This window comes from Schistocerca americana, chromosome 8 (genome assembly GCF_021461395.2).
Source record: "Schistocerca americana isolate TAMUIC-IGC-003095 chromosome 8, iqSchAmer2.1, whole genome shotgun sequence".
NCBI lineage: Eukaryota > Metazoa > Arthropoda > Insecta > Orthoptera > Acrididae > Schistocerca > Schistocerca americana.
The window spans coordinates 290,842,711-290,855,050 of NC_060126.1; the positions used below are offsets into that span (position 1 = coordinate 290,842,711).

The 12,340-nt window shown below is 37.3% G+C and overlaps 1 protein-coding gene across 1 annotated transcript in view; it reads right to left on the bottom strand.

Annotated features, from left to right (window-relative positions):
* The window catches only part of LOC124544678 (rabankyrin-5-like), a 426,179-nt gene that overhangs the window by 58,067 nt on the left and 355,772 nt on the right, over window positions 1–12,340 (bottom strand). The window contains exons 15-18 of the mRNA XM_047123303.1: window positions 10,621–10,734; window positions 9,072–9,228; window positions 5,364–5,564; window positions 3,814–4,008 (exon numbers count right to left, since the gene is read on the bottom strand). Coding sequence (XP_046979259.1) covers window positions 3,814–4,008; window positions 5,364–5,564; window positions 9,072–9,228; window positions 10,621–10,734 — 667 coding nt within the window. The remainder of the gene's footprint in view (window positions 1–3,813; window positions 4,009–5,363; window positions 5,565–9,071; window positions 9,229–10,620; window positions 10,735–12,340) is intronic.

Here is a 12,340-nt window from a genome sequence, read left to right on the forward strand (position 1 = left end):
CTAGAATTTGATACTGAAGATAAATGTAATAATGTAGAAACTGAACTTGGCGAAAAGTTAGGATGATTTCAAAGCGCATGCAATGTTACACTCGATGCTGTAAAGCAGAGGTTGCAGACCTTAAAAGAGGGTTTGGAAAAACAGGACAAATTAATACCTATGGTCCAATCGCAAATTGCATGTGTTAGTACCCAAGTAGATAACATGGAACATGACTTTAAGGAGAAACTAGTCACTTCAGACTTAATAAATATAAGTAATCTGGAGGAACAAGCAGATGGAATAATCGATCGAAAAGTTGATGTGAGGGTAATCTCCAGAAACGTTTTGACTGTTGCTTTTTCCAAACTTAATGATATTAACAATGTTATAGATAACTTGTGTGAAGAATTCAAACCTGTCCACGACAGAGTAGAAAATAGAATAACTTCACTTAATGTTGTGTTTTCTAGTTAAGTGGTAATTGTTTTGTTGTGAGGAGGCTTTCACACAAAATTTAACGAGAAGTATTGGTCCGTAAGTAATCGAGTGAGGTTAATGTCAGGTCCATGGGATCCGACCGGAGTCTCATCTATCTCCCAGGGGCATTAACATTCTGTGTTAATGGGTGGAGTGACGACCGTCGGATCCCTAGCGGTTTTCAACATTTCTTCTGCAATAAAATTTTTCTGCACCGAATACCCCAATTTCTTACACTATCCTCTACTTCTTACACTATCACTCTACTTCTTCTATTATCCTATCATCCACCATTAGGAGAAGTCGTCCTCGGGTGTTAGAGGATTGTGCCTGTTGAGTCGCCTTCATGCTGCGCTCTAGTCAGCAGTGGTCTCGATTGTAATGTCGACAGCAGCCGATGCAGTCTCTGAGGAGAGTTTGTAGTGGAGGTGAGTTGGTAGTAAAAATATTTCTGTTACTGATAAATCAGATATGTTGTTGTTGTTGTTGTGGTCTTCAGTCCTGAGACTGGTTTGATGCAGCTCTCCATGCTACTCTATCCTGTGCCAGCTTTTTCATCTCCCAGTACCTACTGCAACCTACATCCTTCTGAATCTGCTTAGTGTATTCATCTCTTGGTCTCCCTCTACGATTTTTACCCTCCACGCTGCCCTCCAATACTAAATTGGTGATCCCTTGATGCCTCAGAACATGTCCTACCAACCGATCCCTTCTTCTGGTCAAGTTTTGCCACAAACTTCTCTTCTCCCCAATCCTATTCAATACTTCCTCATTAGTTATGTGATCTACCCATCTAATCTTCAGCATTCTTCTGTAGCACCACATTTTGAAAGCTTCTATTCTCTTCTTGGAAAAAAGAAAAAAAAAAAAAAAAAAATTATCAGATATATGTACAGTATTTACCAATCATTTTCTGGGCATTGCTGGTCAATTAAATAAAAACTTACTTGCTACAGGGAATCATATAACTCTCCTGGAAAATGCCTTTCTGAGCTTGATGTCTGAAATACTCCTCTGTGATACTGAAAAGGGGGAGACTGAGTCAATAATTAAATCACTGAAGGCTAAAGACTCTCATGGATATGATGGAGTGCCTGGCAGAATATTCAAGAAATGGGCTGCACATGTCAGCCCTGTATTTAGCCATATTTGTAATTTTTCCTTTAAGAATGGTCAGTTTCCTGAATGATTAAAGTACTCTGTAGTAAAGCTGCTTTATAAAAAGGGAGAAAGGGATAGTCAATTTTAGACCTATTTCGACGCCATCAGTATTTGTTAAAGTTATTGAAAAGGCTGTGTATGTATGGATAGCTGATCATTTATATCACATAATTTGCTATCAAATGCATAGTTTGGCTTTAGAAGTGGTTTAACAATTGAAAATGCTATGTTCTCTTTTTGCTGTGAGGTAATGGATGGATTAAACACAAGGTTTCAAACGCTAGGCATTTGTTTTGATTTAACTGAGGCATTTGATTGTGTTAATCACAAAATATTGCTCCAGAAGTCGGACCCTGATGGAATACGCAGAGTGTCTCACAAGCGGTTCACTTCTTACATTAACAACAGACAGCAAAAGTTCATTATTCACGTTGTTGAGAATGGCTGCGATGTGGGGTCTGAGTGAGGCACGGTCAAATGGTGGTGCCCCAGGGACGAGTGTTGGGACTGCTCCTGTTCCTTATTAATATAAATGATATGCACTCTAGTATTATGGGTAACTCTAAAATATTTCTGTTTGCTGATGATACTAGCTTGGCAGTCAAGGATGTTGTGTGCAACATTGGTTTGATTTCAAATAGTGCAGTTCATGACAAGTTCATGGCTTGTAGAAAATAAACTAAGGCTAAGTCACAGTAAGACTCAGTTTTTACAGTTTCTAACAGACATGTTTGAGATTGTAAGTCTGTCAGAGACAGCAAATGACTTGGACAGTGTCTTGAAAGGAGGATATAAGATGAACATCAACAAAAGCAAAACGAGGATAATGGAATGTAGGCGAATTAAGTCGGGTGATGCTGAGGGAATTAGATTAGGAAATGAGACACTTAAAGTAGTAAAGGAGTTTTGCTATTTGGGGAGCAAAATAACTGATGATGGTCAAAGTAGATAAGATATAAAATGTAGACTGGCAATGGCAAGGAAAGCGTTTCTGAAGAAGAGAAATTTGTTAACATTGAGTATAGATTTAAGTGTCAGGAAGTCGTTTCTGAAAGTACTTGTATGGAGTGTAGCCATGTATGGAAGTGAAAGATGGACGATAAATAGTTTGGACAAGAAGAGGATAGAAGCTTTTGAAATGTGGTGCTACAGAAGAATGCTGAAGATTAGATGGGTAGATCACATAACTAATGAGGAGGTATTGAATAGAATTGGGGAGAAGAGGAGTTTGTGGTACAACTTGACAAGAAGAAGGGACCGGTTGGTAAGACATGTTCTGAGGCATCAAGGGATCACAAATTTAGCATTGGAGGGCAACATGGAGGGTAAAAATCGTAGAGGGAGACCAAGAGGTGAATACAGTAAGCAGATTCAGAAGGATGTAGGTGGCATTAGGTACTGGGAGATGAAGAGGCTTGCACAAGATAGAGTAGCATAGAAGCAGTCTCAGGACTGAAGACCACAACAACTACAACATTAAAATAAAGATGTCAGAAAAGCTAACAGATAGGAATGGTGGTTTCAACATAAGTAATCCTCGGAGTCTGGCACTCAGTTCATTAAAATCTCATTGGTCATCACATTCACAGAGCTGAAAATGCAGAGAGAATTTGCATTTTGCAGAATATCAGAGCGAGCGCTGAAAAATAAAAGATCATCAAAGGGTGTGTTGGGTGTTGGAAATCAACTCAGCTGTAAATGGTGGTGTGAGTCCAACAATAGTTCACAGTCTGGTTGGAGTCCATGCAGTGAGTATGCATAAGAGCAAAACTCATAGCACCTGAAGAAGATGGCTGAATTGGTCATCAGGACATGCATAAAATGGAAACAAAACTCAGCAGAGTAACTGAAAGCACACTATATATCAATTACACCGAGAAAATCTGAGAGTTCACATTTACAGGATTGTTTTTATGAAGGTTCATTTTTATGAATAAAGTTTGAAAAATGGGAAGATTCCAAGGTGTGAAAAAAAACAAGTAATAATAAAGTAACACTAAGAATAAAATTTGCCAAATGTACATGAAAATGATGAAGGGATCAATGAGTGCATCACCCTGTCATATTTCAGTGTCAGTATTAGTTTTTACTAGGGAAGCAAGAAACTTATTTTGTGTAATCTGACAAGGAACTTGCATTTTTCATGTTGACAGCCTAGTAATATAATATACTTTTGTAAGCTGTGTGCCTTACCCTTGCTCCAGCAAGCACCAATGATCTGACAAGCATTTCTGATCCAGCAGCTGCAGCAAGCTGCAATGGTGGTGTCTGACTAGTATCTTGCACTCTCGAGTTGACATCCACATGTATGGAAAGCAGAAAAAGAACACTCTCCATGTCTCCCTTTTGGATAGCAGTGTGCAGAAAGTTCCGGCCTTTATTATCGTACTGTCAACAATAACAAAAGTATTACTATTTACATGTGTTATTTTTATAGCAATGAAATAAAAGCTTTGTTACATGTTTTACATGGATTTAAAAAATGCAACAACCTCTGAAAATATTTATGAAAACTGGCAAATGGGCATTCCTTCAGAATGAGCACTGCTGAGAAACATGGGGTATTCTTAACTTCCCTTAAGAGTTTGTAATAGATTTGCCATTCATCATGTTTTAGTGCAAATTATACTTAAAAATATAGCCTGCATCATCAATACCTAGAAAAATCAACGCTTTGATTGTGATCTATAATAATTTACACTGAATTACAACCATGTTAGTAGGAAGCATGTAGCGCTTGTTTGCCAGTAGTGAAACAAAATTACAATGTTAAGTGTTTGATGTTGTAAGGTAAAACGTAAATTATAAGGATTTACAAAATAACTAAAAATTACAATGCTTCCTCATGCCATCATAAACCGTATTTGCAATGGGAAGGGAAACAGTAATCACTCATTGGATAGCTGAGCCACTGAGCTGTGGACAGGCACAAGGGCAATACTGGAAATTTTGCTGAGTTTTAGAGAACGTTCCCTACACAGCTAAAAATCTTACTTTATTTTTTGATTCCAGTAACCAGTTTTTGTCTCTGAGACCATTTTCAGACACTACGAGCTGGTTCACTGTGCTGCTGAGCAGTACCTGCTGGTACCTGTCGCAACTGCTCAACTAGAAGTTGCAATATGAACCAGTAAGTACTACTCAGCGACTCTATGAACTGCCTCCTCACGTCATCATAGCACCTGATCTGGAGACATTTTTCTATGCCAAAACCAGTTACTAGAATACAAAATAAATAATAATACTACTCAGCGACTCTATGAACTGCCTCCTCACGTCATCATAGCACCTGATCTGGAGACATTTTTCTATGCCAAAACCAGTTACTAGAATACAAAATAAATAAATTTTTATGATTTGGACTCTACTTTTATTAAAACTTAACTGAAAGGAAAGTAGCTACACCTCTGTTTCTTTTATATTTCTATTGCACCCAAAACTTTCTAGTACTGTATTAGCTAAAGTATAGTTATATAGTGATACACAAATTTATTTGATAATGATTACTATGTGGAAACCATGGATGAATATGTCCCATAAATACTACAGTGTGTCTTGATCATGGAAACAGAATAAAACGTGTGAGAACAATATCGAAGTAAAGAAAACAAACAACTACTTGAAAACTGAACATCTCTGAATTGATTATAGGTGCAACACAATGTTTCAAATGTTCAGATTCATCTCTGAATATCCATTTTTGAAAATTTTATAATTTTTAATGGCTTATATATCTAACTCACCTGCTCAGCTGCTGTAGGCATACGGTCAAGGATGGCCTGCGCTGCTCTGTTATTACGGTATGTGAGAGCTGCAGCAAATGGTGTTAGACCAGCTTTGTCCCTTAGTGTCAAGTCTAATCCAGGATGACAAAGCAGCAGAGAAATAATACCATCATGCTGGTTTTCTATGGCTATATGTAATGGAGTTTTGCCCTGAATGTCCTGCACAACATTGAACACAAAATTTGTAATACATTATCATAAGATTTGAAAAACCATTGATGATGTCAAATTTTAATATGAAAACCTCACATGAGCATATATTTTATATCTACATTCATAGTCTCCAAACCACTGTTGAGTCCTTGGCAGAGTGTTCTTTCCATTATAACATGCATTAGGGTTTCTTATCACTCTGTAAACGTATAGAGCTTGGGAAGACTAGAATGTAAACTTCATTCACAAAGTTTTCTAATCTCCTACGTTAACCCTTTTGTGGGCGCACCTGCGGCAGTTAGCCACAAGATTTAGTTTTCTGTTAGTATCACAGATAGCGTTACAGTTGTGTCCACGTCCAGATATGTATTTGTTACTCTGAACAGATGTCACCACTTACTACATTTGTGCAAGTCATGCTTTCAGCAGTTTGGTCGGTATTGTTTTTTGAAATGCAATTGTTGCATTTGCGATGTGTTTGCCGTTATGGGTCTTGTTATGTAAGTATTTTCTAGACTTGTGTTTTTCTTTTGCCTGAAGGGAATCTTTCTTTTATATTAGTATATAATGAATGTTCAAATTGAATCAGAGTTCCCATATGCAATTTTTACAATCTTGGACATTGATTTACCACAATATATTACTTTTATAAAAGCATGTATTTCATTAGGTCTCACAAAAGCATGGAAATGGAGAAAAAGAAGGCATTTGACAGGCACCATCTAATTGTACGTCCTGAAGACTATGAGAAAGTATTGCGAGAATTGTCAGAAGAAGAATTACAAGAATTGTCAGATTCATGTGAATCTGAGTCGGAAGAGGAAGTTATTGAAGAAGAAAACCACAGCAGTAACTCTGAACAATCAACAGAGGAAACAGAAGACCACCTGGTTGAGGAGAGGAGAAACAAACAGATGATTACCGATTTTATGTGGGAAAAGATAAAGAAGCTGTTTGGTTAAGTGAACCACTTCCTCCTTCTTCTAAAACCAAGTCCAAGAACACCCTAAAAGTTTTGCCAGGTCCTGAAGTGCTGAAGTTACGGAAGAAGAAATTGATGCCTTTTTCCTATTTATTACTGATGGGATGATTGACAATATTGTGGAAAATACAAACCAATACATACAGAGTAGTAAAATAGCTGAAGTTCAATATTCAAGAGAACGAGACTGCAGAGAGACTATGAAACCAGAGATACAGGCTCTTTTAGGTGTGTTATATCTAATAGGTATAAAGAAAAGAGGACACACTAATTGGAAACAGATGGTACAGGAATGACTATTTTACGAGCTCTCTTCAGCTATAAGCACATTCGCTTTCTGCTTCGAACTCTTAGGTTTGATGACCTGAGTACATGGAATGAAAGAAAACAAAATGACAAACTAGCACCTATTCGGGATTTCCATCAAGAGTTTGTCAGCAACTGACTTGCTCACTGCAATGTCAGCGAGTTTGTCGCTATTGACGAGATGTTGCATCCTTGCGGAGGACGCTGCGGATTTGTACAGTATGTCCCTAACAAGCCTGCAAAATATGGGATCAAGATTTATGCCTTGTGTGGTGCTAAAACATTTTACACCCTGAACTTTGAGATTTACTGTGGCAAGCAGATGCCAGGAGCCTACCTGAAGACTAACAAGCCTGATGACACCAATTGAGAAAACAAACAGAAATCTTATGACTGACAATTACTACATTAGCTACCCTGAGGCTGAAAACCTCCTTGGCACAGGTTTATGAATGCTCCATTTCATAATGTGTTCCCCTGTTACTTTCTTTTCATGTGAATCAGTGCAATTAAGTGATATAATTAAAAGAACCATGAAGGCAATAAAGAGTATCGGCTTGTTATAAATTACAGTGACAATAGTAGACAACTGTGAAGGCCACAAATAAATAAATTATTATTTTTATAGAGCCATGTAATGTTATGTTATGTTTTCTCCAATAAAATGTAACTGGTGATTATATAAAGATTATTTTTCCTTATATTAAAAATGTAATACTAATTGCGGTGTAAAAACTGCAACGCGCCCACTCAGGGAAGTATGAAAGGCGCGCCCACCGAAGGGTTAAATGAAAGATGATATATGATGACCTGAAAATATTTTCTTTTCACATTTGCTTGCATTTCTGTTACCTGAAGAATGCAAATATATTCATGTTCTATAGCAACACATGTCCTTCCCAGAATCCAATTTAAATTTTTCCTCATTTCGTCCCTAATGCAATGAGTTGTGGTTGTCGCTGGAATAATCGTTACTGCCAGTAGTGAAAGGAATTTATCACTATTGTCTGGTAACAACCCAAAGTGCAAATTGAGTTCTCTGCATCAAGCAGAATTTATTAGGACTGTTGAGATAGTAAGATTTTAGCATGTCAATGAGCCTGCTAGCAATCTTAGAAATACTCCTGACAACAGTACAGAATATGCGCATGTTATGGAACTTCTTGGCAGCTTAAAGCTGTGTGCTGGGCCACAACTCTAATATCAGGCCTTTGCCTTTTGCAGCCAAGTATTTACAGACTGAGCTATCCAACCACAGTTCACAACCTGCCCTCAAAGCTGCGCAGCACGTTGACATGAATTTTTGCGAATTATTAGAGTAATGCTGTTGGTCGTTTTCTCCTGCTCACAATACAATCTAGTATCCTCATGAATCTTCTCTTTTATAGTGTTCATTTAGAATTTCTTCTTTTCTGAAAAGAAGTTCTTTTCTTATATTTTAGAAAGTTTCTCATTTGGCCATAGGTAGTATGCTGTTTCCAGCTTCCTCACTCTTTCCTGGAGCACTATTCCAGGTGCACCTTTTTGCATTATACCCTCCTCCATGTATTTATTTTATTTACAATATCAGTCATTCTGCATTGGCTTCCACTGACCACAATAGATGCTTTTTGACCTGTAACATTAGTTCTATATTTGCAGTAACACCAAGGATGTTTTGACCTGTATCCAGAATGATTCTTCAAATTACTCAATTATTGGCACATCGGTGGCAAAGGCTACCTACACAGTCATTTTTGATCACAAACCTCTTTAACTATCATTCCATTTCTCACTACCAAATATCATGAACTTCTTCCTCTACTTCTTGATCCCAATCTGGAATATGGCATTGGGGAGTAGTGGTAACCTCCTGTCACTAAGTCTCATATTGAAAGTTTGAATAGTGGATCTATGAACTTTAAATGTAACACAACATCCATCATTGTTCCTTTATTAAGTTCTTAGTTTTGTCACCAATCCCAACTTAATATATATTGCACCTAACATGGTTGTTCTGTGAACCTAATTGTACACATTTCTTAAATTAACTAATACAGTCATCCAGTACTGACACTGTAATCATGGTTAAAACCAGTAGAAACATATTTTCTCTTTTGAATAATGGAAATTTGAGAACACTGAAGATTAATCCTAAAAATATTTCTGTTTATATTCTTAAATGTAGCATTATACAAACATATCACATTGTCATAGTGTCTTAATGAAGAGCAATTTATACTGACTTTGTTGTTGATAGCTGCACCATGCTCAATTAATGTTTGTACTACAGTTTCTAGGCCCCACTCACAGCACATGTGAAGAGGGCCTTGCTGATTTCTTGCTTCCTCACCACCTCTTCCACCTGGTCCAGGTCGTCTTGGGGCATTCATATCACATCCACTGAGAGGAATTTATAGTGTATCAACTTTATGCTTGGTAGAAATGTAAAAGATAGTGAAACAGGTTCTTGTATGGTACTACATTGTGACATGCCAGATATTACACAATCAATAATTTCCAAAACTAACATTAAGCAATGGAAACACCAGGTTGGAATATCAGCAATGTAGGAAAATAGAGATTGCTACTTAGTATAAAGATGACATTAATTTGCATACAGGCACAATTAAAAGACACTTACACATCAGCTTTAGGCCACAGCCTTCACCAGAAAAAGAAAGAACGAAAAACACATGCCATTTATTCACACAAGCAAGCACACTTTATGTACACATGACCACCAACTCCCGCAGCTTGGACCAGAATTTTGTCATGGATGGCGGTCACATGTGGTTGAAGCGCGCTTGCTTATGTGAATGAATGGCAAGTGTTTTTCTTTCTTTTGATGAAGGCTGTGGCTGAAAGCTTGTGTGCAAGAGTCTGTTATCTGTGCCTGTCTTCAATTTAATGTGTCATCTTTATACTAAGTAGCAATCTCTCTTCTCCTACATTGTAAAAACTAACATTAGTTTTTGAAACTTTATTAACTGCAACAGATATAAAATGAAAAGAAAGAAACAGAAAATTTATTTAAAAATACATTTAGTATACCGCCAACTATTTGAAGCTTTGCAAATTTAATTGCATCATAGAGCAGTAGCAAATGAAAAAGGGAACACTAGTTCACAGGACTACAGGCCTTAATCCAGCATTTTCCTTCAAAGTAAGTAAGGGAAAACTATACTCTGTTTCTCTCAACTTATAAATACAGGAACAGAATACTAAATAAATAATAATATGTTTCCAATAGCTACACTCAAATCCTGACAAACAAACAACACATTGTTGGAGTACATACACCTGCATGGTCAATGCACTGCCTTTTATTATTCTTATTAAAATAACATATCCTGCCAGTACAATTTTTATTAATAAATAGCTTACAATCTCCCCCATTTGAGCATATGAACGGGTTGATGAATGAAAGAGAGATGCAGAACATTAATATTGAATTTTTGTGACTAGATTCTATGTACCAACCAACAAGCAAACAGAAAAAGTCACCATTAATGGCTACTATTTCTCAGATCAGTTTCACTATATTTACACTGGCACAACCCAACTGAATGAGCAGAAGGTTCATTTTCTGTATTATGCTACACGACAAGCTTGAAAGTTGGTACTGTGATGTAGACTGATGATTATATTTGTCCATGAAATCAAAATGGGCCAAAGAAAGTGTTCTGTTAATAAAGCTGATGGGATAACTATATGATGTGGACCTTTGACATGAGACTAAGTATCAGCAGCTAAGTACCAACAGCATTGTAAAAAATCATTCAAATTACTTACCTCTGTATAAGAAACCGAGCTACTGATTCATTGTTCTCATCAATGGCTCTGTGAAGTAAGGTCTGGTACGAACCCTCAGGCCCTTCAGACCAACAATCCGTATCTGCTCCATTCCTATAGTAGTGGTTATAAACATTAACATCATTAGTTTCTATGCGTATACAGTAACTGCTTAACATGCAAATGCTCAGAGCCAGTTTCAAAGTAATTTCAGTTGTGTGATAAAAACAAATCCAACAATTAGTCTGCCTCTGTCATTTGAACAGAATGAGAAGTACTGACTTTTAACATTAGGTATTAGTGACCACGGTGAGATGCTCCACCAGACTACACCTACTTCAAAATAATAGAACAGAATACTTTCCTGAAGCACAATTGTAGAAGTGTTTTATTTTGCTTGAATTAATATTCAGCAAATAAGATTAAAGGAATCTCAAATTCATTTTGCAAAGATACTTGTTACAATACAGTTTCAAAACTTTTATCCATAAAGGATGAGAATCACTGCAACTGTGATATATAAAGGTTTCTTGAAATTACTGCAATCAGGGTACTGGTTGCAGTGATTTCAAGACACCTTCCATACAGTTTTAGTTATGAGTGCTGATGATTACACTACAAGTATGTTTTACTTTCTGCAAGCTGCTGTACAGTGCATAGTGACAGACATTAGAAATTGCCTTTGCTATTTCAACACAATTGTTTATATGTTATTTTCCAACATTAATAATTTGAGACAAAATTAAAATCAAATTTGAGTAGGGGAGAGTGGGGGTTGTGAAAAGTGAAAATAGGAAATATGTTCATTACTGTAGTTGATTTAGTTGTTTAAGAAAAACCTGACAGCATCCACATACTAAACTTTTTCAATAACCACTTCCATAAACTCTTTCAATAACCACTTCCATAAACTCTTTCAATAACCACTTCCATAAACTCTTTCAATAACCACTTCCATAAACTCTTTCAATAACCACTTCCATAAACTCTTTCAATAACCACTTCCATAAACTCTTTCAATAACCACTTCCATAAACTCTTTCAATAACCACTTCCATAAACTCTTTCAATAACCACTTCCATTATACAGAAAAAAGCTAGTGTAGCTAGTTTGGAAGAAAAAACCTGTAGTATATGTGAGAAGCATGAATTTAAGTTTCCTAAGGTTGTTATGATTTTGAAATCATTTTCGGCATGGTGGTGTCATCCAAATGGAGTGAAGGCACTTTTTCCTATTCCAAAGCTTTTCTAGCTTCTCCTCTTTGCTGTGCCCCTCATCCTCATATGGGTACTTCATGTATTATGTTAGGTTTTCCTAGCCTAGTTGACAGCACCCCCCCCATGAACCATGGACCTTGCCGTTGGTGGGGAGGCTTGCGTGCCTCAGCGATACAGATAGCCGTACCGTAGGTACAACCACAACGGAGGGGTATCTGTTGAGAGGCCTGCGAACGGCTGAAAGCAAGGGGAAACTACGGCCGTAATTTTTCCCGAGGGCATGCAGCTTTACTGTATGATTAAATGATGATGGCGTCCTCTTGGGTAAAATATTCCGGAGGTAAAATAGTCCCCCATTTGGATCTCCGGGCGGGGACTACTCAAGAGGATGTCGTTATCAGGAGAAAGATTCAGAAGGATGTAGGTTGCAGTGGGTACTGGGAGATGAAGAAGCTTGCACAGGATAGAGTAGCATGGAGAGCTGCATCAAACCAGTCTCAGG